Genomic DNA, 26,349 nt, shown 5'->3' with positions numbered 1-26,349 from the left:
AAGTCAATTCTGTCACTTATCACGCGTTAAAGTCAATTCTGAGTTAAGTCCAAAGCCTCTGAAACGTTCCATGAATCAGCATTATCTTTGTCATTACAACTATTACAAGCCCAATGTAAGTACTTATTAAATGGGAAATAGAAAATGTTCATCTATGTGTTTAGTGTACACTTTGTGGATAACTTAAGAGGCTGTAAATACCGAATTGCGCTAAAATTTATCGCATCGCGTGCACAATGCTTGAACGATATTCAAGAACATATCAAAACCAGTTAGAATAGAATAGAATATTTTTATTCGAAAGCACACAGATAATAATAGTTATTTGTTATACAAGGGGGCAAAGTTGTATTTTAACGCCGAGTGTGGAATTGAAAAACGAGCAAGTGAAAGGATTCTATCGTTGAACCACGAGCGAAGCGAGTGGTTCGAAAATAGAATCCTGAACTTGCGAGTTTTTAACACACGAGAAGTAAAATACATTTGCACCCGAGTGTAACACAAAAATTTTCCCCTCACTACAGCGAGGAAACTACAACGAAAAAAATGCGTTTATCACTGCTTCCAGTAGTTCCACAGGTGGTAGGTAAATCATCTTTATTACTAGATTCACCTACTTTTATCAATTTTAAAGCAGTTAATTTGACTTTATTCAAGGTCAAATCACTTTACCCACTAGTGGATAAAATGCGTTTTTACCCGCTGGTATTAAAGGACAAAACACGTGTTTCCGAGCTAGTGAGGGGAAAACAATTTTACACTGGCATAAAACCCCTGCGTATATAGTATCACTTACGTATGTACACAGTTCAAATTAACCCTGAACTGTATTCTAACTAGACGTGTCTAAGAACTCTAAGGTGAATATTCGTTTTTTTACAGACGAGACTGTGTTTACAACATGACAGACCTACCCCTAGCGGACGGGGATACTCTAGCGTTGTACTTACAAAGGGGGGAAGATTTAACCCCCTTGTCTGTCTCTCTGAGGAAACCCAGCGGAAGTCTTGTTCAGGTAAATTATCAGAACGTGCAGTATACACTTTGGAGTGATTAAAATTAAACTTTTAATGGCATTTCTGTACAAAGTTTTCATTTCGTGTATTTATCTATTTCATTACTTGTATATTTTATGGACTAACATACATAGACTCCTCGTTAATGCAGCTAAGATAGATTTTATATTTTGGTACATGTTACCTGTCAACTTGTCATCGGTTGACAGCGCCATCTATGATTATTTTACATACTATTCCAAATCCTAGATGGCTTACCTCATGGATCGCATGTTTCCAGTCGGTATAGGTAATTAAAAGAGTTATGTAGTTCCCAATACCGCCGATAGATGGCGGTATTATCAATAAATAAATAAATAAATAAATATTGGGGACACCTTACACAGATCAACTTAGCCCCAAACTAAGCAAAGCTTGTACTGTGGGTGCTAAGCGACGATATACATACTTAAATAGATAAATACATACTTATATACATAGAAAACATCCATGACTCAGGAACAAATATCAGTGCTCATCACACAAATAAATGCCCTTACCGGGATTCGAACCCAGGACCGCGGCTCAGCAGGCAGGGTCACTACCGGCTGAGCCAGACCGGTCGTCAATAGTAATAATGTCATGCTAATCCTTTAAAACTGTGTAACTAGAATAAGTACGTTCAATTTTGAAATAGACCTGAACCTAGCAGCATCGTTTTTCTCTCTTATACCTGCCCAAGACCCTCGACCCCCAGACACGTGGCAACATTACCTTTGATAGAGGCTGGTGGGAGACTTCAGAGGATGCCTATTCGTGGAGGAATTTGGGAAACCTTTGCCCAGTAGTGGAACCATATGGGCTCTTAATATATTTTGTATAATATACTTGTTATCAAGGACTCATTGCGTCATTGTTATTCAAACCATGTGAAGCGAATCCGAAACCTTTATGAAGCGATTACATACATAATAATAAAATCTGAAAATGCAGTTAAAATGAGCGCTCACATTGGCATTTACACATACGTGTAAATTGTATATGACCATCAATTTTTATATGTATAACCATAGATTAAATATAAGAAGATCATACCATCCCATACATTAAAATGCGACCGCCTAAGAACGCGCATACACTACACCACACATAGATGGCGCCACAAAAAAATGTCTTGTTGCCATCGATTATTTGTAGATTGGCGTTAAGTGTCACTTTCGAGCCATAAATCTATGTCAAAAGTCACACATAACGCCATCTACAAGTAAAATCGAAAGCTATAAGACAATTTTTTTGGTGGCGCCATCTGTGGTGTAGGTACTGTTTGCGCGTTCTTAGGTGGTCGCATTTTAATGTATGGGATGGTATGATCTTTATATAATTAATTTATGGTATAACCCACCACATATTCCCCTCTCCACTACAATGCAAATGTGTGTCATAATAAGTATTAGTAAGTGATCAACGTTCCGTACACATCATCAAAATGAAGCCCATCTTCATAAAACATTCTACACAATTTGTCAAAATGTACAAGCAATACATTTTAATTATAAGCAAGTGATTAATATTAATTTCCAGCGAGCGACGTGGCCCTCCAGAAAGTTCCGTCGATATTTCGCCGTGCACGATTCTCGGTCCCCGGCTAATTCCACCGACACCATCTACCTGAGGACTCTGATTATACATTTACGGTATTTCTCTTTTAAATATTGCACAAAATTTGCCCAAAGATTTCACCCCTTTATTTGTCCGCTAGTTATGAAATCCTTTTGCAAACTCGATCCTACAAATAGACCTCCTAGCAAACGATATCTTACCAAGTGGCTTTCCCAGCTAGATTACCAAGACACTGAACTTCTTTTGTATGTGGCAAGCTAAGTATATATTATTATTTAAACTTTGTTGAATGACTCCAATATACCTACCCTTTATAAGTACCTATAATTATATAAATATCTATCTTTCTTCTTATTTTATTATTAATATCCTCATATACATAATTATAGTACATTATATAAATCTCTCACGCAGAAACAGATACATACCAATACATTCAAGCAAATACTCGTACGTACACGCAGCTTAGAGTTAATACCAAACACAATTATTTTAATATACATTACACAAAAAAATAAAAAATGTTATTTGTAAGCTTTTTGTACTTCTTTTGTATAGATATATAATATAGATTAAGGTACTAGTGCGACGAAACTGCGTCCTGTAACACAGGGTTTCCTAGCTCAGGACACAGGGTCGTGATTTTCTGTAATTGTTAATTTATATATTAAACTTATTTCATTTTCATTTTTTTCATATACATGTATGAGGTGTGGTTACATGTTTTTAGACGGATACTTTTTGATAAAAGGTACTTGGAAACAAATAAGTAGACGTTAATATAACCATATGTTTAATTTAAATATAAACATAGATTTTCCTTTTTTATTGGTTGGCTAGGGTTGTAAGCCCTGAAATGTAGATGGCGCTGGTTAGGCATGACTACGCCACAGTGACGTAGTGCATCACAGTCTGGTAACGCATTGGACCGGCAATCCAAGGATGTGGGTTCGAGTCCCACGTTGGCCAGAGTCGATCACTATTGATTTTTTCATTGCAATTGATATCTGCATTTATAATTTGTGATAAAATAAGTAGACTGTCAATATTTGTCTCATTTACTTATACCTTTTAGATTATTTTAATACTATTGGTACAGTCAAAAAGAAAACCGTAGAAATAAAAAAAGTGGCAGCATTGTAGTGTTGTCCTTTTGAAATGACACTACAATGTTGCCAGGAGGGCGATTTTTGAATCTCGCATACGGGATTTTGTCACTAAAATACCGGCTGAAAACGGTGACTTGCTTATTATTTTCAGTAACAATTTTCTGAATTCGAATGCGTGAGACTCAAAAATCGAACCGCAGTTTTTAATTCCTACTCTTTTTGGTTAGGCAGGACACGTTGTCGGCCTGACTACTTACAGTACTTACTATACACTGCTACATACAGGGAAATACATGTTATCGGCTACGACCATAGCTCAGCGGTGAATGAGTTAAAGAAAAACTTCGAAGATAGTTATTGCGAATAAAAATAAAGTATTTAAAATAAATAAATAAGTAAATTAAGTATTGCGCATTTTATGCAGCAATAATTTCTGTCATCGATACTGACTTTCACATTTTAAACGAAGAAATCCATAGGTACCTAAATTTAGGTAGGTACTAATAGCAACACTCTTAACTAACCATCGGTAGAATTTATGCCCTTGTAATAAGGATTAGGTACAAATGTACAGCGAACAGTGTTGTCGTTGGTACATAAACAAAAGGCCGATGTTTTTGCAGCATCATGCATAAATGTAATTTAAACCCTCATCTATCTTCACCCAGTCCCACATACACAGGGATAATATATTCCCATTCGGAATTGATATATGCCCATCGTTCCATCATAATAACGAGTAAATCACACCTGATCAACTTCAGAAGATAATTATTTATTTGGTAATAATTAATTTATAAGAAAATTACAATATTTTTTTAGTACTTACACATACATAAAAAATTAAAAAATTCGTAACTCGAAAACTACAAAAAATCGGCTAATGTGTTTGGGGTCTAAAAAATCTAAAAAAAAAATCTTGACGTCAAGGTTTGGACCACCCTCATCATTCATTATCTTGCCCTGTTCCCATTATTTGCGGTCGGCGCAGTAGATTTTTCTCCTCCATTCCTCTCTATCAGCCGTCAGGTTTGAACCACCCAGGCCCCGTAGCCGAATGGCATTTCTCCGACGCCAAACGAAAGCGATACGCCGCTGGCTCTGTCGCGCCAATACGCAAGCGCGATAGAGATAGATATCTACTAGCGCTTCGTTTCGTGAGCGTTTCGTGAGCGATTGTGCCATTCGGCTAGCCACCCTGTATTACTAATTTACAATAGTTATTTGTTATACAAGGGGGCAAAGTTGTATTTTAACGCCGAGTGTGGAATTGAAAAACGAGCAAGTGAAAGGATTCTATAGTTGAACCACGAGCGAAGCGAGTGGTTCGAGAATAGAATCCTGAACTTGCGAGTTTTTTAACACACGAGAAGTAAAATACATTTGCACCCGAGTGTAACACAAAACTTTTCCCCTCACCATAGCGAGGAAACTACAATGCAAAAAATGCGTTTATCACTGCTTTCAGTAGTTCCACAGGTGGTAAATCATCTTTATTACTAGATTCACCTCGTATCAATTTTAAAGCAGTTAATTTGACTTTATTCAAGGTCAAATTACTTTACCCACTAGTGGATAAAATGCGTTTTTACCCGCTGGTATTAAAGGGCAAAACACGTGTTTCCGAGCTAGTGAGGGGAAAATAATATTATAGCTAATGATAAACAATCAATACCATATATTAAAAATGATATTTTGTGTCTTTTCCTACACGTTTTCGTTGCTAAAGTGCCCATGATGCTCGTGTTATTGCTTTGTTGGGAGACTATGAAGTATGAACACCTGAACATCCTTTTCTCCATAAATAACCCAGAGAAGTCCTCTCCCTTTTGCCTAATATGAGTGGAAGGAGTATGTCAGTTATTTGACACCATTACCTTTTTCACAAGCAGAACTGGTGATCAGTCCCTTCAGAAACACCTGTAAGAAGGCATGTCAATGACATTAATTCACATCGCGCTGGTATTTCCTTTGTTCTAAATACGACCTTTAGGTATATTCAACTGAAACAGTTCAGTTTCCAGCGGCACGGTTCGAACTTAAGATAATGTTAAGATACCTCGAATATAAGCTCTAGATACGATGTCATGGACCGGATATGTTTTTTTTTATGGGATAGGAGGCAAACGAGCAGACAGGTCGCCTGATGGTAAGCGATCATCGCCGCCCATGGACACCCGAAACACCAGACGTGTAGACACACCCTCATACACACGTCTGTGAACGCCTTAACAACCATGTCGATATGAAAAGGAAAGTTTCTTCTTTTTCCTCGGCTGAGGGTCGCGACCACATTGTCGTTATTTTGTGCAACATTCCGCACGGGTTTCCGCACTAATAAATGGCGCCTGTGTGTATCCCATGCAGGCTTTCTTAACAAGTTTATTCAAATAAAAACGTAATTTTACGCGGTCGCGAACCTATCCGATTCATATCGTATCCGATCTAACACATATTTCGATAAATCGAGATAATTTGTCCTTGAAATAACAACATTGTGGAAATCGCACATAGTTCGAATTTCAAAAACCAGTTTGCTCAACTTATCGGGTTTCGGGTATCAACTATTCGGGGAAGAATCTCTGAACATTATCATAACCTTCGAATTGTACCGTCATTCTTTGAAATGATTTAGAGCCTTGCCCGTGTAACTTTGTAGACAACATACCTATATTATGCTGTATGTCACATAATGTTTACTATTCTGTTACTTGCCAAACAATAACATAATTGTTTAAATATAACATTAGTTAATGCGTATAATTTTAGACGTAAACTCAATGTATCAATGTATGTCTCGGTGAGAACTGATGTGGAGGTAAAATGCAAGTTTACCATATAATTTAGTTTTTATACAAAAGTATGTACATTTAACTCTGTTTGTTCTCCTAATAAATAAAATAAAATAAAATAAAACATAATATATATTACACGTCACAAAATGTTCGATGACAATGGTCGTTCAATTTGGGGGGATCGCAGGCATTTTGGCAGCTTTTGTACTACGTACAATGAACAACTTGAGTTATGCTTACGGAGTATACAATTTGTGTCCCCTGCTGTATTATTAAAAGAATAAGGATCAATTTGAGCATCCCTTTCTATGTTTATTAGATTTATGTATATACTGTAGGTACACTATAAAAAGTTCCATAATGATAAATATTATAAATTGTTGGAAGTTGTCCATTAATCAGGTCATACGTTTTTGGCTTACTTTAGATCCCCACTTACCCCATTGTGATATTTGGTGATATTTTCATTATTCATGACAATTAATTGGTTGTGACAGACAGACGGACAGACGCACTAGTGATCCTATAAGGGTTCCGTTTTTCCTTTTACGTACGGAACCCTAAAAACGGTATTTTATGGTTTACTGTCTAAGATTCTATTATTCTACGGTTCTGTTTGTCACTATCGTAATAAGATCTGTATGAGTAATTGCCACATACAAGTAAGAGTGAATTTATAAGGTGACAGGAGGTTGTCTGGGACATCGCGAGGTATTTATCCTCAACAGTAACAAATATGTATAATTTAATGAAATTATGATGAAAATAACACAGTCAGGTACCTTTCCCATTACGGAAAACATCAATGGGTATTCCGGATCTTACGGAAGCGTGCGCAGAATCGAAGCCAACGAACACTTAGGCGGCCTTTTGTCACTTTAATGTACATTTGGATCACGTCTCCGATTTTGATAAAAATTGGTAGGCTGATAGAGCCCATGATGCTGAGCAAGGTAGGTTTCCCAAAATGTCCCATAGTTTGTATGAAACCTTCCTTTTTTGTTACCAGATTTGTATACATTTTCGGTAACAAGAAAGGAAAGTTTTATACTAACTACCTAGGATATTTTGGGAAACCTAGTGGATCTTGCTCAGCATCGTGGATTCAGCCTACCAATTTTTATCAAAATCGGAGACGTGATCCAAATGTACTAAACTTTTCGGGAATTACTCTGGTACACCCAGTGGATACTGCCCTTGCCTGTCTCATAGGACGCACGGAGAGGCAGCATCCTCCAGGGTACGTAGCCGAATGGCACAAACGCTCACGAAACGCTCACGAAATGAAACGCTCGTAGATATCTCCCTATCGCTCTTGCGTATAGGCGCGATAGAGACAACCTTTCGCGGCGTTTCGTTTTCGTTTCGCGTCGCAAAAATGCCATTCGGCTACGACACCTGGGAATACTAGTGAAGTGATGGAATCTAAAATTAACTGAGGTATATTGGAAGTATTGAACTAAATAAAAGCACAGCCCTTAACTCCCTACCCAGACATGTAGACACACCCTCATACACACGTCTGTGAACGCCTTAACAATTCATACACTCACCATTCATCACATTCACTCAACCAATCATTCACACACTCACGTGCGCCATATTATTCAGTCCGAACCCGTTTGCCTTTGAATGAAGATGTAAGGTCGCGACCTTACAATCATATGTAAGTGCCCTTTCCCTATTCATAGTTGTTTTTGCGTAAATCACGGGACCCCTCTGACCATCCTCGGTAATGAAACTGAATAATTACTAGAAATAATTACCTATTTAACGATACAATTGTACTTGCAGCATGCAGAGAAGCAAGACCCTCATCACACACATGACGGTCGAAGCTCAATACGCAACGAAGCCGACATACACTCGATCCATCACAACTACCCTAAAGGTCGAGCATGAGATGCCAAGCGCTGGTGTGTTGAAAGGACTTGAGGTACGTGGAACCCTAAGTTCAATCACAGTATAAGGATATATCAGTAGTTAATCTCCGGCAGCGGCGGCGCGGTCGTTACTACTGCGCAAGGTCACGCAGGGTTGTACAACGTTACTATAATCGACTTCGTACAATGTAAGTTGTTGTAAATCTAATAGGTACTATTAACTGTAAGTAGGTTTTAGTACTTTTAGTATAACAATACCACGTCATGACACCACATTAGTCAGTATTGAAGACACAAAAAATCATTATAAATATATTACTCTCATACGCGCAATAGTAGATTGTGTAACAATAATTGCAAAAGCGTTAATTTAAGTGTTCATTTTATATGTTTTCTCTAGAATACACCCAATCCATCACAATAAAAAAACCGGCCAAGAGCGTGTCGGGCCACGCTCAGTGTAGGGTTCCGTAGTTTTCCTTATTTTTCTCAAAAACTACTGAACCTATCAAGTTCAAAACAATTTTCCTAGAAAGTTTTTATAAAGATCTACTATTGTAATTTTTTTCACATTTTTTGAACATAGGGTTCAAAAGTTAGAGGGGGGGGGGACGCACTTTTTTTTCCTTTAGAAGCGATTATTTCCGAAAATATTAATATTATCAAAAAACGATCTTAGTAAACCCTTCTTCATTTTTAAATACCTTTCCAACAATATATCACACGTTGGGGTTAGAATGAAAAAAAAATCCGCCCCCACTTTACATGTAGGGGGTACCCTAAAAAAACATTTTTTTACATTTTTTATTTTTGCACTTTGTTGGCGTGATTGATATACATATTAGTACCAAATTTCAGCTTTCTAGTGCTTACAGTTACTGAGATTATCCGCGGACGGACGGACGGACGGACGGACAGACAGACATGGCGAAACTATAAGGGTTCCTAGTTGACTACGGAACCCTAAAAAGATTCGTTTGAACTAGAAACGTAGGTACCTACTGTCCTACTCGTATTAGTAACTGTGTATGGCGCTATGCTAGTACCAACGCTCTTTCTACCTTTTTATCTAATAAAGATTCAAGTACGTATTTGTTTCTTAAATACTGACGAAATCATATTTACATAAAATGTTTGAATAGATGTTTGCACAATATTTAAGTAGGTACCAAACTTTCGAGCTAGATAGATCGCAGCATCTACCTAAATGTCGTTACAGATAAATCCTTATTGATTTTAATGTGTCATTCTAGCTTTAAATCTCACTTTTACGCCATTTACGTAAGCAATAATGTACCTAACACTGCAAATATATAACAACCACTTACTTTTCTGGGTGTCTAGGAATTCTAAAGAATGACATTTCCGCATTTTGAGAACTTTCCATACACCCATAAACACTACAGTAACGAAAATATGTCTTCGGTGCTGACGTCATTTTCTCCCGAACTCAACACGTCAACACAGCGCGCAAACGCGGCCCCGACTGTCCAGCCCAATAATCACCAGTTTCGCATGTTTTCGCCGCATGCGAGGGGAGGGAGGGGGACACACCGCGCGGCGTGAAGTTTGTAAGAAGAGTTATTACTGGTTTTATACTGTGGTTCAATGCACCACCAAACAGACATAAGGGAGTAGTTATAAATGGGGGGGAGGGCATTATCGCGAGAAGCGATAACAAAAATATGTTTTATCTAAAGTAGGTAGGTAACTTTTATGTTTTTTATACATCACGAGCCCTTAGTGCGTTTTCACATTATCCGATCCGATATCGGATGTCGGACCGATATCCCATACATTACAGGCGCCATCTTGGATTTTTTCTATTGAAATCCTTCCGACATCCGATATCGGATGTAGGAATGATTTCAAAGGCGAAAATCAAAGATGGCGGCTTAAATGTATGGGATATCGGTCCTACATCCGATATCGGATTGGTTAATGTGAAAACGCACTTAGGATCTAGAACAAAAAACAAGGGACAAAAAAATAGTCCCAAAATTTTCCATTATTTTGCATGCTTTCCACTTTGTATTCGCTGTTGTATGTACATATTTGGAAAATGGTAACGAAGTGGAAAAATGAAATTTGGGACGCTTTTTTTCACCTAGTAGGATAGAAAGGGCTTTTGATTCTGAGTGGGAAAGACATTAAAATTACCTAGCTATTTAAAAAAATCCAAATTTACTTTACCTATTGTTTTATCTCTTCTCGCGAAACTGTCCAGCTCAGGCCCCGTAGCCGAATGGCATTTCTACGACGCGAAACGAAAACGAAACGCCGCGAAAGGAAGTCTGGCTCTGTCGCGCCAATACGCAAAATACTAGCGTTTCGTTTCGTAAGCGTTTGTGCATTCGGCTACGCAAGCTGGTAATACTACAGAAGCCTCGCGTTATTAGAGGAAAGGAGGCATGACACCTAAACTTACCACCCAACATTCAGCTGTGAAATGTAAGGAATGCCCGGCATCCGTTGGCTCGTTGAGTCTATGACATCCGGAAAATAGCGGGTCACAACTGGATGAGACTAGCTCAGGACCGGGAAAAGTGGCGTACTAGAAGAGAGGCCTATGCTTAGCAGTGAGCGATGAAGGGCTGATATGATGATGATGATGATGATGATTCAGCTGTGGGTAGCAGTTATTGATTGGCGATGCTTGTATCACTTAAGTTGTTTTTCATATTTTACCAGATATGGGGAGGAGTGCTTGGCGCTTTACTGTCCTGCTATGCATTAGTGCAATGGCGGGGTGTGTTGCGCAGAGGTGGACTCCAGATGTCTGTACTGCCATTGCTGGCAGGGTCCATAGCTGATGCAATGTATTTTGTAAGTATCTTCTTTGAGTCCTTATTTTGTATTAAGTGAAGTTCTGAAGTAATGCTATACTTAACATATTTCAATAAAGCGTTATTCAAAACAGTTTTAGTTCTCTGGGTAAACAGAGGTACACGTAAAGAATGAACCACATGCCACAGTCGCGCAATACTGTCGTCGTATCGACGGTGCAAGCGACGGATTGGGAAGCTGGTGCATAAGTTTTTTTTTGATATGATCGCCGAACCAACTTAAATTCATATGTTTAAAGTCCATTTTAGATAATACCCTCTTAACAGAACTTCTACTGATTATAATAAAATTGTTGGTTAGGCGGCGTGGATGTCGACGTTGCACGCTCTTGCAGCGGAAGCAGGTTCTCATGGACTGACGCTGCCGCCAGCGTCAGCTGAAGAACACATCATCAGGGCCTTCGTCTTTTCATCCATATCATTAAAGGTACATTCTTCATCTTCCGACACATTGACTCTATTGTTGCATGACGTCTTTAATATGACTGTATAGTGGGGCAATCCTGACTGAGAAAAAATTGCAAAGAATCAAAATTATTTCCATGTCTTACAATTTTAAGTACATGATTAGCTACGTGCTCTGGATTAAATATGTACCTATGATTTAGGCAATCAAAGCTGCTTGGGTAAACTGGAGACAATGCCGCTGCGACATTTTCTTTTTGGATTGGTCAGAATACAATCCCCCAATCAAAGGTGAGTAGTTTAAATCAATAATAATGTTTAGAGTTCAACTGTATTAATTTTAAGTGACTGACGTTTATAATCATCAGAAAACTTATGACCTGTCAGAGGCCAGTTTCTTAGTAGAAGATAATAAAGTTAAAATTTCTTCTATTGTCATTTCCTAAAGTGCCATTCGCTCTTTCAGTCTCTAAGTAGCTGTATGTGGGAATGTGAAGTTTTATAGCCCTTGTCCACAGATGAGTTTGATAGTTTTTTTTTTTTATTATTATTATAAATGGGCTTACTCTTGACCACAGACTAGCCAAAGGCAAAGACGTGGCCTACGATGGAGTGAGCTCGCCCAGAAGATGCCTGTTCACTCTTGATTTGAAGGTTTTTATTGTATTTATATTATTTTTTATTCGGTCTGTAGATGCACTCTCAACTGACAACAACTTGTGGAAGACCATGATGTTGGCTCGAGAATGGTCTTCGATGCAAACGAGGAGACGAGCTCATCCTGGTTTCACAGTAGCGTTGGCTCTCGTCATTTTGCATGTAAGTCATTGTGCTAGTCTGCGTCCCTAAGTGGACACGCGGATTTGGTATTTTTTGATTGTTGTCCTGAGTCAAATTGGCATAGAGTCTGGCTAATGAAAGTTGAGCCCGAAAAAACGTGGCAATTTCAAAAAAATAGGAGCTGGCAACACATTGATAACATGGTTTCTTTTTTATTATTTCTAATTAATTTACAGCACTTACTTTACTAATTTTTATGGTGTTATTCATTATTATTTATAGATTTCGCTGTTAACTTTTACCGAAATTCGTTAAAGTGACAGTCACACTGACTGGAGACAATCGATGATATGACATCCAGAGTTGCTGTTTTAAAAAAATACTGGGTTCAACTTTCATTAGCCAGACTCTAGTATTGTGCATGGATTTAAGTAAATAGTTCGACACATATGTTATGGACAGTTGAACATGTAACCAACAAATATCACATACACTCACATACATTATTCCGGTCACTGAATTCAATCGTTAAAATGTTAGGTCAGCGAATTTAATGCAAATATGGACAGTCAGACACCGAATAATCGAGTGGCAAAATATTTATTTGTAACAGTTATGTAATAAGTACCGGTAGTAGGTAGACCTAGGTAGGGGAGCGAGGCCTTTTGCCCAGCAGTGGGACACTAAATTAGGCACAAATAAAAAAACCCCTTGTTCCCCGTAGATAACCAAGTTTGATAACTGGTTTTGTAAGAGGAAAAATAATTCTTCCTATATAGCTAACTGGGTTATGAAATAGGATTTCTTCGTAGAAAACCATTCTTTTTTGCAGTTTTCTACGAAGAACTTTTTTTCTTCTTTGCTTACCCGGTTATGAAATGGGATTTTATTTACTCGTAGAAAACCATTATTTTTTGCAATTTTCTATAAATATTTTTTTTTCTTCTTGGCTTACCCGGTTATGAAATGGGATTTTTTTTCCACAAAGAAAACCATTATTTTATGCAGTTTTCTACGAAGATTTTTTTTCCTTCTAAGCTTAAAATAGAAACCTGCAAAGAATAATGGTTATCTACGAGGAAAAAAAATCTCATTTCATAACCGGGTAAACAAAGAAGAATAAAAATTCTTCGTAGAAAACCGCAAAAAAGAATGGTCATAACCCAGTTAGCCAAGAAGAATTATTTTTCCTCATACAAAACCAGTTATCAAACTTGGTTATCTACGAGGAACAAGGGAAAAAAACATTCTCCCTTGTCACATGTCACATTCCTTGCCTAACACCGTGCAATGTGCACCAGTCTTGTGGGCAGCCTATGCCCCCGTTCTACTTTTCCATTGGTTGTTTTATGTTCAGAATACAGAGCTTTATTTTATCTATCTATTCTTACAGCTCCTTTCCCCGTGGCAACCCTCCCTGTCAAACAGTTTAAGCTATACCTGGGAAGACTGATCATGGGGCACACTAGCCACTGGTCAGCCTGCAGCCCTATTCTACCCATAGGGTGTGGGACCGATAGTGACCTTGATCGAAGGACCTTTTACTAACTGCTACTTTTGCTTCCAGCTCCTTTCTCCTTGGCAACTCTCCCTACCCCACAGTCCAAGCTACACCTGGGCAGTGGGCACACTGGCGTGGTGGGCAGCCTACGCCCCGGTTCTGCTTGCACATTTGGCGTGGGACCGGATAGTGGGGTCCCCAACGCTGGGCATAGCGCGCGTGTGCGATGGCGTGGGCTTGTCACTGTTGGTGTTTCAAGAGGAGTTTTATGCGCATTATGTGCACGGCAGGTGAGCTTATGGGCAACTTCCTAATTTGGGACCCCCCAATTAGCGCAAGTTGTTAACAAAAATGATCTCACTGTCAGTTTTGTGACGATAATTAAGCATGAAATTTCATTAAAAATATTGTTTTTATGTTAATTGCATAAACTTTAATCGAGAATCTACATTCAGAATGTGAAACAAGAAAATTTTTAGACAGATTTTATGCTTAATTGTCGTCACAAAACTGACAGCGAGTTCATTTTTGTTAACAACTTTTGCTCATTGGGGGGACCCAAATATTGAAAATGCCCTTATAGCACATCTATTTTGTACTAGTAATAGACATAATATCTATTTACCCTACACTTGAAGTAGATTTATTACTAGGATAGGATTAAGTGGTGCGAGACGAGAATGGCGCGGCGTAGGACGACTGTGCGAGACATAACTGCCCACTCGTCGTAAACACGAGTAGGAGAGTGTCTGTAGACTACGGCACTTCTCAATAATACTTATACAGTAATATTACATACCTTGTCATGTATTCGGAGACTTTTTTAAGCTGCGTTTTCACTTCTGAACAGTTCTGAGCGAGCATTCGTTCGTTCATGCAACAAAAAAGGTGTGGAAGTCAAATGGTTTCATCTGCCCACGAACGAACGATGATTACTCAGAACACTAAGTGAAATTGCAGCTTTAGTAATTTACTATCTGCCCCTCTAGCAGAACTTGACTTAGCACATTAAGCGCGACTTCAAGTATGGACTTGCGTGCGACAAGGCAAGTTGTGCTAAAGGGTCTGTTGTATTATATGTCGACACTACAAGCTGCAACTTCTTTTAGCATGTTTGTTATTTACGTGTTATCATTCATATTCAAACGCTTGAGGTAGATAACGTAATTTAGATATTTTATTTAACGGTAATAGGGCCTCAAGTTCTATATTTCAGCTTCGAGATGAACATACGTATAAGGTGTAACACATAAATACCTAAGTACATATAATGTAATAGATACACGATCGAAGTGTATCGGGTCACCGTGTCAATAGTGTATAAAACGGTCACAGCTCATAGACTATCCTTTAACTGTCTTTGGTGAAATGGTCCATTGAGTACATAAAGATAGCTATTCATAGCCGTAACGTGTATTTGATATTGAACACATTTTAACGTGACAAAAGCGACAAAACTTCGAGGGCATACGAAATGAGGTCGAATTTCTTTGTAAGTATCTCATTGAACAATTCATATGGATTAAAAATCGGGTAAGTAATAGTTTTCATGATACCTAACAAACTTCAATTCTAGGCTAATACTGCTGTGAAAAATAATAATATTAAAAAAAAAAAAAACCATCCGGAGAAAACCCATTGAATGATAAGTATGTAAAATATGAAATTTTATTCAATATTTTCATTTATTTTAATACGAGTAGGTATCTTAATTGTGTCGCTTAACTTCAAAAGTGGGTAAATCCATTCTGCTATAGGGTTGATTAATTGATTGATTATATAAAAAATATAATGTGATCTTAAAGATACCTCAACCTTATAGCAAAATGGATTTACCCACTTTTGAAGTTAAGCGACACTTATGTAAGTATATCATTCTGGAGAATTGTTTCAAATATAAGACTTAGCAAATAAACAAAATATATTAGTACATTACTACAGAGGCCGGGACAAAGGGGGTTGCCGGTCTGAGGCAGGCAACCCCATTTCCCGCCGAGGTATGTATAGTGCTTTTCTCAAACATGGTATGAAATAAATAAAGTCTACTGAAAATAGTAACTTTGGATGGCTGTATCTCCTAAACGGTGCGTCGTAGCGCAAAAATATTCGAATTTTTTTCCCCTTTGATACCCCGTATACGCTTATAAAAAAACAAAAGGTTAAAAAAATAAATAAAAAAAAACGAAAAAATTTTTTTTTGTATGAAAACGCACCCAAAATCAAATATTGTATAGGGCCCGTACCAGTTGCAGTCGGCACGTCTATAAAGCCCCTTATAGTTTTTTTTTTAATTGGCTAAATACCTGGATGTTATGTCACAATTATCTGTGTTTGGAAATTAAAAAAGAGGACTTTGCCGGCCTTGGCCTGCAAGGTTTGTATGAAATTCCATTATCTATCAATCGTCCTAGCCGCACCTGCAACGTCATACTTCGCTGCCAATTATAAGGCACATAACATCAATATTTCATACCATGTTTGAGAAAAATATATTATAGTAAAGGCTCAACATCAAATAAACACTTCACTGTAACAGTTATAACCTCACTTTCACTTTGTCGCCAATTATATTTTTATCTCTTTTTGTCCACTGAAGGCGACATATTATAATATTACGACCGTCACAGCTCATAAACTCAAGATTGGCTCCGCTTAATATACCATAGCCACAGACTAATGTACGTCATTTGTATTTGTTTTACTCTGAGAGTTTCGTAATTGTCTCCTACTTATTACGTTTTTGCCTGAGGTTAACCTTTAGTTATAAGACTGGGCGTAAAGCCAAGAAAACAGCAGGAGCAGACTCTTAATAGGCCCTTATTACACTGTCCCGCATTTCGTAACGACGTTCAATGCTGTGATTTTTATTTTAACTATAAAACTCCCGTGAGACTCAGACGTATTTAAATATATTTTAAGCGGGTTACTCACGCATTAAGTCGATATAACGCTCGACATGTTTCGCTCCATTTCCGAGGATCTTTTTCAAGTTGAGAGCGCGGCGCATTATATCGACTTAAGTCCGCTTTCACATTATCCGATCCGATATTAGACGTCGGAAGGATTTCAATGGAAAACATCCTAGATGGCGCCTGTATCCCGGTCCGACATCCGATATCGGATCGGATTATGTCAAAACGCACTAATACGTTAGTAACCCGCTTAAATATTTTTAAATATATCTGTGTTTTATCTTTGGACTGTAGAATCATAATCACAGAAGCTTCCCCAAGTAGGCTATACATAAATATACCTAAAAATACTAACTACTTATACCATTTTTGGCAGAAATAACGGGTCCCCGGATGCCAAAACCATGTCGGGCCCGCTAGAGGCGTGTCGGGTCGTGTGCGCACCACAACTCAGGTTAGTTCTTTGTCACTAATATTACTGGTTTTAAAATTGCTGTAATATGATTCCATATTTAACTGGTAAGTAGATGATTTTAAAGCGGGTGTGATTTTATTCAGACACACACACACACCTAGTATGTAAGTACTTGTATATTTTTCTCATTACATAATGTTAAAATGGTAAATATATTTTAGGAACGTTTACAAGCAGTTAGCGACCGCTGGCCTAGGTAAGTTTGATTTATTTATTTACACACTTCAACTCGGAGAAAATATTGACTAAGGTACAGCGGGGCAAATCTCGACTGGGGGACAAATGTAACTGGTCCATTTTTTGCATGTTTTACAATGTTTGCATTATTAAATAGAATGTCCAACGCACTGCAGGCGTGTTCAGTGGATAAATGTAGAACTCAACATCATAGTACAGTGTAATAATGGAAAAATGGATTAATTACATTGGCCCCCCAGTCGAGATTTGCCCCGCTGTACCTTATATATATAATATTATTTTAAATTTCAATATAATCCGGCTAGGGTAGAAGGAAACAATTGAAAATTGTAAGCTTCCTTTGCCCCACATGTCGACGTTATACATTTATTATCAGGAGAGCCTTTATCACCTTGTATAGTACCTACTTGTAAAAAATATATATATTATTTTTAAAATCCTGTCTTTTTTATTCCAGGACCTATGGACGAGCATGAAACTAGACAAACTCTTCTATCGAGGTTTCTAGCTGCGTTTTTTGAGCGGGTATCTGCATTTATCTACTTATTTTTGACTACAGGTAGATTTTAAGATAAGGTCCTCATAAAAATCCATTTAGGTATCCTCATACGCATACGCATACACATACTCATACTCATACTCTTACTCCTACTTATACTCATACTCATACTCATACTCATACTCATATACTCATATACTCATACTCATATACTCACACTCATATTCATACTCATATATATACAAAACGAACGTACGCTCTGTTAATTATACATTGTATTGTATTGTAGGTATCATCAAATAGTATTTTCAGCTGAGCTGAGTTCTGTGCCGCCACTAGCCAGTTTGTTCCGTTTTCTTACATTGCATTACCTGTTTAAAAATAATATTAATTATTCTCTCGTGTTTGATGGAATATATTTAATAGACCCTGATAACGCCATGTAATTGAAACAAGTATAGTTTTATATATTTTTCATTACTTTAATATTTTGAAAACATAGGTAGGTAATCCAGATTTTCTTTCGTGTCACAGAACTCATGATTCAGCCTAGGTGGTAGCTGATGATGGCCTTGGGTTCAAATCCCGCTAAGGGCATTTTATTTGTGTGATGAGCGCAGACAGATATTCATTCTCGAGTCATGAATGTCGATTATCCTTAAGCTCACATGATACGGATTCAATTTTTGCGTAAATATCTACATAAGTATACATGTAATTAGGTAAATAATATAAAAAGACGAAAATTCATTAAAAAATGTATTACCTAGGTGAAAAATCTAAAAACAAACGCCTGAAAACTGAAATACTTTTAGCATACTACTACAAAAATCCGCTCAACTTTGTTTTAATTAAAGCAATATAAGTACTTGAGCAAAATCCCAATTTTCTTTAAAGACCATGTATTGTATTTTATTAAAACCTAGTGTTTAATTTAGAAGTTTCTAAGATGATTTTGTTTAATAAAATTAGGGTCTATCTTGAAACCAAGGGCAAGAAGGGTAAAATGCAATTTTACGTACCTAATGTTTCAATTACCAAGAATGGCATAATAAAGGGCTTTGTGTTGCTCTATTTAGAATTAATTCTGGTAATCATAGCTACTTCAAACGACTTCTACGTTTTTGTAAATGTCTAGATTATGTTTAAGCTTAATAATATTGTAAATGTATTTAAATGTAGTAATATTGATAATACAAAAATATATTAACGGAATTGGATCAACAAAAATGTGTAAAACATCCAATATCTATTTTAGTTTTAGGTGGGTAAAATCAAAAGTGAAGCGGGGCCTGTGGTGCTATCAGTGGCGTAGCGTCGATACAACTCGATTCCTAACTGGTTCCTAAGGTTCTACAGTATCTGTAGAAGTCCATACAAAACAGATCCTAAAAACCCCTCCGGCTTTACTAACAAAAAAAATTACGCGTCGCCGGTCCGCTTTGACAACTAATCCCAAGATTTGGCATAGGCACTAGTTTTTACGAAAGCGACTGCCATCTGACCTTCCAACCCGAAGGGTAACTAGACCTTATTGGAATTAGTCCGGTTTCCTCAAGATCTTTTCCTTTACCGAAAAGCGACTGGCAAATATCAAATGACATTTCGCACATAAGTTCCGAAAAACTCATTGGTACGAGCCGGGTTCGAACCCGCGACCTCCGGATCGAAAGCCGCTCTTACCGCTAGGCCACACATACATGGTGATACATGTAGGTACGGTATAATACATAGCAAAAAAATTTCAATTTTGACCTGCGTCTGACATTTTACAGTGTGGTATTTTATACTAACCGCTTATTTTTCTCTTATCAGGCTTTAGATGGTCTCAGCTGGGTTGCCAGCGAGCGAACAGTGCTGGAGCGACTGTTGGACGTGGAGTTGGTAGCTCGAGAGGCTGGCAACACCAGTGCATTGTTGTATGACACTGACAGCATGCCTTCGTGTTTCGCTCTCAGCTGGTAGGTGACTCTGACTCTAGATGGTCTCAGCTGGGTTGCCAGCGAGCGAACTGTGGTTGAGCGACTGCTGATGTGGAGTTGGTAGCTAGAGAGGCTGGCAACACCAGTGCATTGTTGTATGACCCTGACAGCATGCCTTCGTGTTTCGCTCTCAGCTGGTAGGTGTTATTGAAGTGATATGTCTCTAAGTGGTCTTGGGTTGCCAGCGAGCGAACTGTGGTTGAGCGACTGCTGATGTGGAGTTGGTAGCTCGAGGGGCTGACAACACCAGTGCAATGTTGTATTAAATTAGCCCGACATCATGCCTTTGTGTTTCAGCTGGTAGGTTTATTGATGTGATCTGGCTCTCTACTAGAGTTGTAAATAGAAAAAAAACCAAATTTTTTTTTTTCAGAATTATGAAAAAAAACATGAAAAAAAACCGAGCACCCTGGTTTTTTTTCTAAATATGTTTTTTTTTCAGATGAACAAATAATACGACAATAACGGTTTTTCGTGAGTTGTAACGTGTTTCAATAACAATAACGTACATTTTAATTAAATTAACATTCAGTATACAAACGTTTATTGGGTAATCCCCGATGCAGCGTGTAGCGTGGAGAGGCGGTGGTGTTGCCAACAGTAAATAGTGATAACTACCAACTACAGATTTCGTAAATGTTACTTTTATAAGACCAGAAATTAAAGTTATTTGATTAAATTCGTTTAATAGTTAACATTAAGTCTAAAAAACCGTATAAAAGTATTAACTACTTTGCAAATATTGAGATTTCGTACTTTAGAAAAAAAACATACTCCAGAAAAAAAACTGTTTTTTTCACGGTTTTTTTCATGTTTTTTTTCAAGCCAGAAAAAAAACCGTTTTTTTGCAACCCTACTCTCTACTCTGTGTTTTTAGGATTAGAAAAGTCGTGTGATTGACGTTGTCCGATTTTTAGGAAAACAATTTAATAGCTAACATATTTGACTTTTTTTAACCATAACATGAACAACTTATTTACAAATCATCTTATTTTAAATATTTTCTAGAGATGACTGAAATTTAGGTAATATTTGATGAACCGACCGAGGGCCGATTTTCAAGAAACATGGCTAAGAACACTCCCAACTTACTCAGCTTTCAAACGAAAATACTAAATCGGTTCATCCGCTCGGGAGCTACGATGCCACAGACAGACAGACAGGCAGACAGACAGACAGACAGACAGACAGACAGACAAATAGACATGTCAAACTTATAACACCCCGTGGTTTTTGCGTCGGGGGTTATAAAACGGACTATAGACGGTATCAGCTGTGTTTCTAGCGTTCGGTCTAACAAAAGTCACAGTTTTTCACGCTATGTAGCGATCGTAACACACTTGACTCTGTCCGCCAATATGGAAAGGTGATAGGGAGAGCTAACAACGATACCGCCGATGATACGATATGTTGAAACTTGTCTATCGTCCTCCAGCCAAGCGTGCTTTCGTTGACGGTCTGCTCTTATTAGCGCGAGAGAGAAAGAAAACTAAGAAACAATATGGGTCGTCAAAAGCCAGAACCTTAACCCGTGGCACGCGACTGTCAGAAATTGGCCAATCAATTATCAACATTATATTTTTTATAGTATAATTATATTGTCTGATATATATGGGATTAGGCGTTTGAGGGTTTAATTGTGACCTCCAAGCACCTGCCCTATATCGGCAAGGTCAATATCAGAGCCATTCCAGGTTTTATAACGGCCTCTACGAGTCCCGGGGCTATAATATCCCCCCTCTCTTCCACCAATTATGGAGGATAGATCCATTCTCCGTACAAGACTAATGTTCATTTTCAATCAAATCAAATATATCTAAGAGTTTTTAATGATTCACGGCTATTTTCATTAGACTTAATATATTGACCTGATTGAGACTTAATATAATAACAATACAAGCTGAAAGTTGCCAGAATCGGTTTTATTTTTATTGTTCCTTGACAGGTGGGGTGAGGAATGGACGCTGGCAACACTGGACGCCATGTTGTTTGGCTGCATCCTACTGGCTACTAAAGACTGGCTGCTGGCCGCCTTAGTCACTTTGGCAGTGTGGCAGGTAAATCAATCTCATATACTCTTCAGACACAGGCTATTAAATTCGTTCCGGAATCCCTGTAAGCCTCCGCTGTCCGTCCGTCCGTCCGTCTGTAACCAGGCTGTATCTCATGAACCATGATAATTTTTAAGAAAAAAAAACCGCCTTCATTTGGGGTTCTGGTTATAAATACTTTCAAATGTTGGATTATGTTATCAATTCGTCTGTATATTTTTTTATGTTTGTTAGTTGTTACTCGATATCTCCGTCATTTCTGACCCAATTTTGAAATTTGGATGATTCTAAAGTACTTACAGATGAGAATGATTATCACAACGGAACTATAACCAGAGGCGGCTCACTCTTCATCAGCAGTTCCACTGCACCAAATGTCACTGTTCTGGACGTAAGTGCATGCTGTTCTTATAAAAATACCAAAGTCACTATAAGTGTGCCGTTCAGATTTGAGGAGTTCCATTCTGACCATCATCAGGAGTTCCACTGCACCAAATGTCACTGTTCCGTACGTAAATGCATGCTGTTCCTTTAAAAACACAAAAATCACTATATGTATGCCTTTCAGATTTGAGGAGTTCCCTCGATTTCTCCAGGATCCCACTACCAGAACTGGATTCTGAGAAAAATGAGACCAATCTGTATGCATATACATTCAATCAAAAACAATAAATTTCTAAATCGGTCCAGTAACGACGGAGATATCGAGGAACAAACATTAAAAAAAAAATACAGACGAATTGAGAACCCCTTCCCTTGAGATTTGGAAGGCGGTTAAAAGTTATATAGGTATTTGAAATTAATGTTTACACATGATGTTGATGTGTTTCTGTTGTCGCTATAACAACATGTGATAAAAAAATGAATAAAAGAAATATTTAAGTCGGGCTCCTGTCTTAATACAATAGGTAGTGTCTACTCGCATTTGACCGTTTTTTTTATTGGTTGTCTTTTGATACTGCAAGTAGTTAAACTTCTTAGAAGCGATGCGAAATGTTCATAAACTAAATAAGCATTAGCATTTCAATATCTATACATTTTATTTGTTTCAAACGCCTGAATTTATGTACATTCGTTTTAGATATCGAAGCAACTGCGAGCGTGGTTCGGCGACAAGAATCTTAAACACCACATCGGCATTGAAGACATGCTATAGCGAACAATCGCCATACGAGCCTCGTCCGAGAAACTACATTAAACGGTGAGTGGACTCTAAAATGATTCTCGTATTTTCCACCGTTCTGCTCAATTGCATCGAAATAATCGCATTCAACGAGTCCACATCGACTAACGAAAATAAAGATTTACGAGAAAATACTACAGAGAATCCAATTGAAATTATCAAACTTGTTGATAGTAGGGAGTGGTTTCATTTTACTCCGGAATATCGTACGATTCGCACAACACGGAAACCGAGAGTACCCCACCCAGCCGAAGGTCCATTTTTTAATTTCACTCTAGATCTATACGATGCAGTATTATATAAATTACCAACTCGTAAGATAGCTGGATTCTTCAGTATGATAGGACGCAATGTAAAAGGCTCAACAAGCCGCCGACGATCTTGTGAATCCTTCCTGAAGCACTTTGAGAATCGATTGGCAAAAAAGTCCAAAATACTGTCTCGAAAAAACGTCACAACCATAAAGGAGAAAGTGACTGGTTTAATTAACGATACTCTTGAAAAGAAACCAAGGAGAATAGATTTTTTTCGAGCGGTCAACTTGTTGTTTCCCTGGAAGTATGAGATTAAACTGCATGCGTTCATTTACTATCTGCACGGCTACGCGAAGGGCCGCGAAGGGAAGCGTCTCATGAAGCGGCAGACAAAGTTGCTGTTCAGAAATATATTTTATGTGTTGGACAAACAACGGAGTACTGTGAGGAATGACGTGATAATGAAACTGATGTTAGCTTACGAGGAGTACTACACAAAATAAAATTAGGCGCTCGTAAATACAATTTATTGTGCTCATGTGTTTGATATTTGTTTCTATTTGAATTGATAATAATAATAATAATAATAAAATCATTTATTGTAAAAACCTACATTGCTGCGAGACACTCGTATATGATAGTGCAGTGCAACAGCCAGAGTTCTATGTTTCTATTTTCTGACATGTATTCCATATATTTATGTATTTTGTAATGTTCCCTGCGATGTTGTGTGGTAACATGTTCCGAGGTATTCCCGATGAACTACAGTATGGGATTTTTCAAAAAAGTAGAATACATGTTTCCAATGGGTCGGCAGCGCGCATGTGACACCCCTTGAGTAGCAGGCGTACATAGGTTACGGTGACCGCTTTCCATCAGGCGGGTCGTATACCTGTTCGCCACCGACATTGTATAAAAAAAAATGTATGCCATACCTACGAATAAATAAATAAATTCAATTAATATCTTACTCTTAAAATAACCAATTTCGTTAAATAATTGATTTGCCTTTTATATACCTACGCACATATATTAGAGATTGTTTTATTGTATTTAACTAGGTATTGAGTAACATTTGACCGACATTCTGTATTATTTCGAGCCTTGAGATCTTTACACTGATCAAACAAACATGCCTTTTAACTATAAAAATGAATGTTTGAGTTTTAAGTCAGTGATTTTGTAAAGTAATAAAAAACCTGTATTTTAAAACCGTGAAATTAACGTTATACTCTAATACTTAATAACTTTGAGCAGTAAGCATGCCGTCAGTGACTACCTACGTTATATTTACTATTTACATTTGTTTCCATACTGATACGATATCTAGTATAAATATTACCGGTGTAAATGAAAAAAATACAGATGAAGAATCGGAAACACTTATGAGAACTGATGACACATCCAAAGCAGTTTTAAATATGACCAATAATGATAGAGAATTCAAAGCTAGAGAAACTAATGACGCATTAAATATAGTTTGGAATGGCACATATAGTGACCGAGAATCGGAAACAGACATAATAAATGATGATAAATTCAATATAGTTTGGAACGACACTAATAATGATCGAAAATCGAAAACAGATATAAGAAATGATATTACATTCAAGACAAACTCATCAGAGACAAATAATGATCGAGAATTGGAAACAGACATAAAAACTGATGACACACTCAAGACAGTTTCTAATGAGAATAATTCAGATAGAGAATCGGAAACAGGCCTTAATAAAGAAAACATAAGATTCAAGGCATCTTACAACCCAACAAATAAAGATGAAGAATTGGATACAGCCATGAAAACTGACGACATATTCAAGGAATATTTAAATGCGACGAAGAAAGAAGAAGAGTCAGCCCTAAGGTTGGACGTATTGAAATTTTTAAATTCAACAAATAAAAATGGAGAATTGGAAACATCTATGAAAACTGACGACATATTCAAGGCATTTATAAATGCAACAGATACAAATAAGGCGCCTGCAAAAGTTATGAGAACAAGCGGTGTATTTGATGTATTTCTATCGAATTATCTTTTTACTTTAGTCAATTTTCGAGATCCAGAACTAAACGATGAAGATCACAAAAGAAGAAAATTATATTTGAAGGAGTTATATCAACGTGTAAAACAGATGGATTATAGTTACACTACGCGATTTGCCAAAAAAATTAAAAAGCTTTATCGTAAGAATGAAGACCAAATAAAAAATAAAATCGAAGAGTACAAAACAGAATTCGAGTATGAACGGCCTCATCGGGCTAAATTTATAAATGGCATGAACTCAATTTTTTGGACGGCAGATAATGTTAGGTTTGGTGACTATATATATGACTTGGGAGAATTTGGATCATTACGCAAGGCAACCATGGAAGATGAAACAAATGCGTTAATAAACATGATAGAGAATAGAATTCGTAAGTTGAGCAAGCGTGATCGTAAAACTCTAAAATTGTTATTGAAAAAAGCAATTAAAGAATACTCCTCACTTACCATGTCCTCAAACTCAGAAGATGATTATAGCTCACGTGAATCAGAAAAATCGTGTGATTCTGAAAACTCACGTCACTGCCGTCATAAACACAAACAAAAAGAAACAAGTTCTAGCGATGAACGAATAGTAAAAGACCTGAGTACCTCTGACTACAGCTTTGAAACTTGGGCCAAGAAAGGAAAACAAAAATGGCGGGCTGCATAAACAGATCCCTAAACTTTTTAATAATACTTATAACTAAAGCTATAATAACAATTATTTGTAGTTATTACTTCCAAGCCGTGTAATTGCTTACAATACTAACGATACTAACCCGGTATACACGATAAGAGACAAAACCATGCGTTTATTCACTACTAGTGTATG

The 26,349-nt window shown here is 37.4% G+C and overlaps 1 protein-coding gene across 1 annotated transcript in view; it reads left to right on the top strand.

Moving 5' to 3' along the window:
• The window catches only part of LOC125234894, a 68,361-nt gene extending 44,318 nt beyond the window's left edge, over positions 1-24,043 (top strand). The window contains exons 8-21 of the mRNA XM_048141315.1: positions 883-1,015; positions 2,577-2,689; positions 8,314-8,455; positions 11,094-11,228; positions 11,550-11,675; positions 11,857-11,944; positions 12,348-12,472; positions 14,001-14,224; positions 17,223-17,300; positions 17,483-17,517; positions 17,977-18,044; positions 19,834-19,979; positions 21,946-22,057; positions 23,133-24,043. Of these exons, the coding sequence (XP_047997272.1) occupies positions 883-1,015; positions 2,577-2,689; positions 8,314-8,455; positions 11,094-11,228; positions 11,550-11,675; positions 11,857-11,944; positions 12,348-12,472; positions 14,001-14,224; positions 17,223-17,300; positions 17,483-17,517; positions 17,977-18,044; positions 19,834-19,979; positions 21,946-22,057; positions 23,133-23,207 (1,600 nt within the window). The 3' untranslated portion in view covers positions 23,208-24,043. The remainder of the gene's footprint in view (positions 1-882; positions 1,016-2,576; positions 2,690-8,313; positions 8,456-11,093; positions 11,229-11,549; positions 11,676-11,856; positions 11,945-12,347; positions 12,473-14,000; positions 14,225-17,222; positions 17,301-17,482; positions 17,518-17,976; positions 18,045-19,833; positions 19,980-21,945; positions 22,058-23,132) is intronic.
• The last annotated feature ends 2,306 nt before the right edge of the window (positions 24,044-26,349 follow it).

The sequence above is a fragment of the Leguminivora glycinivorella genome, chromosome 16 (genome assembly GCF_023078275.1).
Source record: "Leguminivora glycinivorella isolate SPB_JAAS2020 chromosome 16, LegGlyc_1.1, whole genome shotgun sequence".
NCBI lineage: Eukaryota > Metazoa > Arthropoda > Insecta > Lepidoptera > Tortricidae > Leguminivora > Leguminivora glycinivorella.
This window is presented reverse-complemented; position numbering and strand designations above follow the sequence as displayed.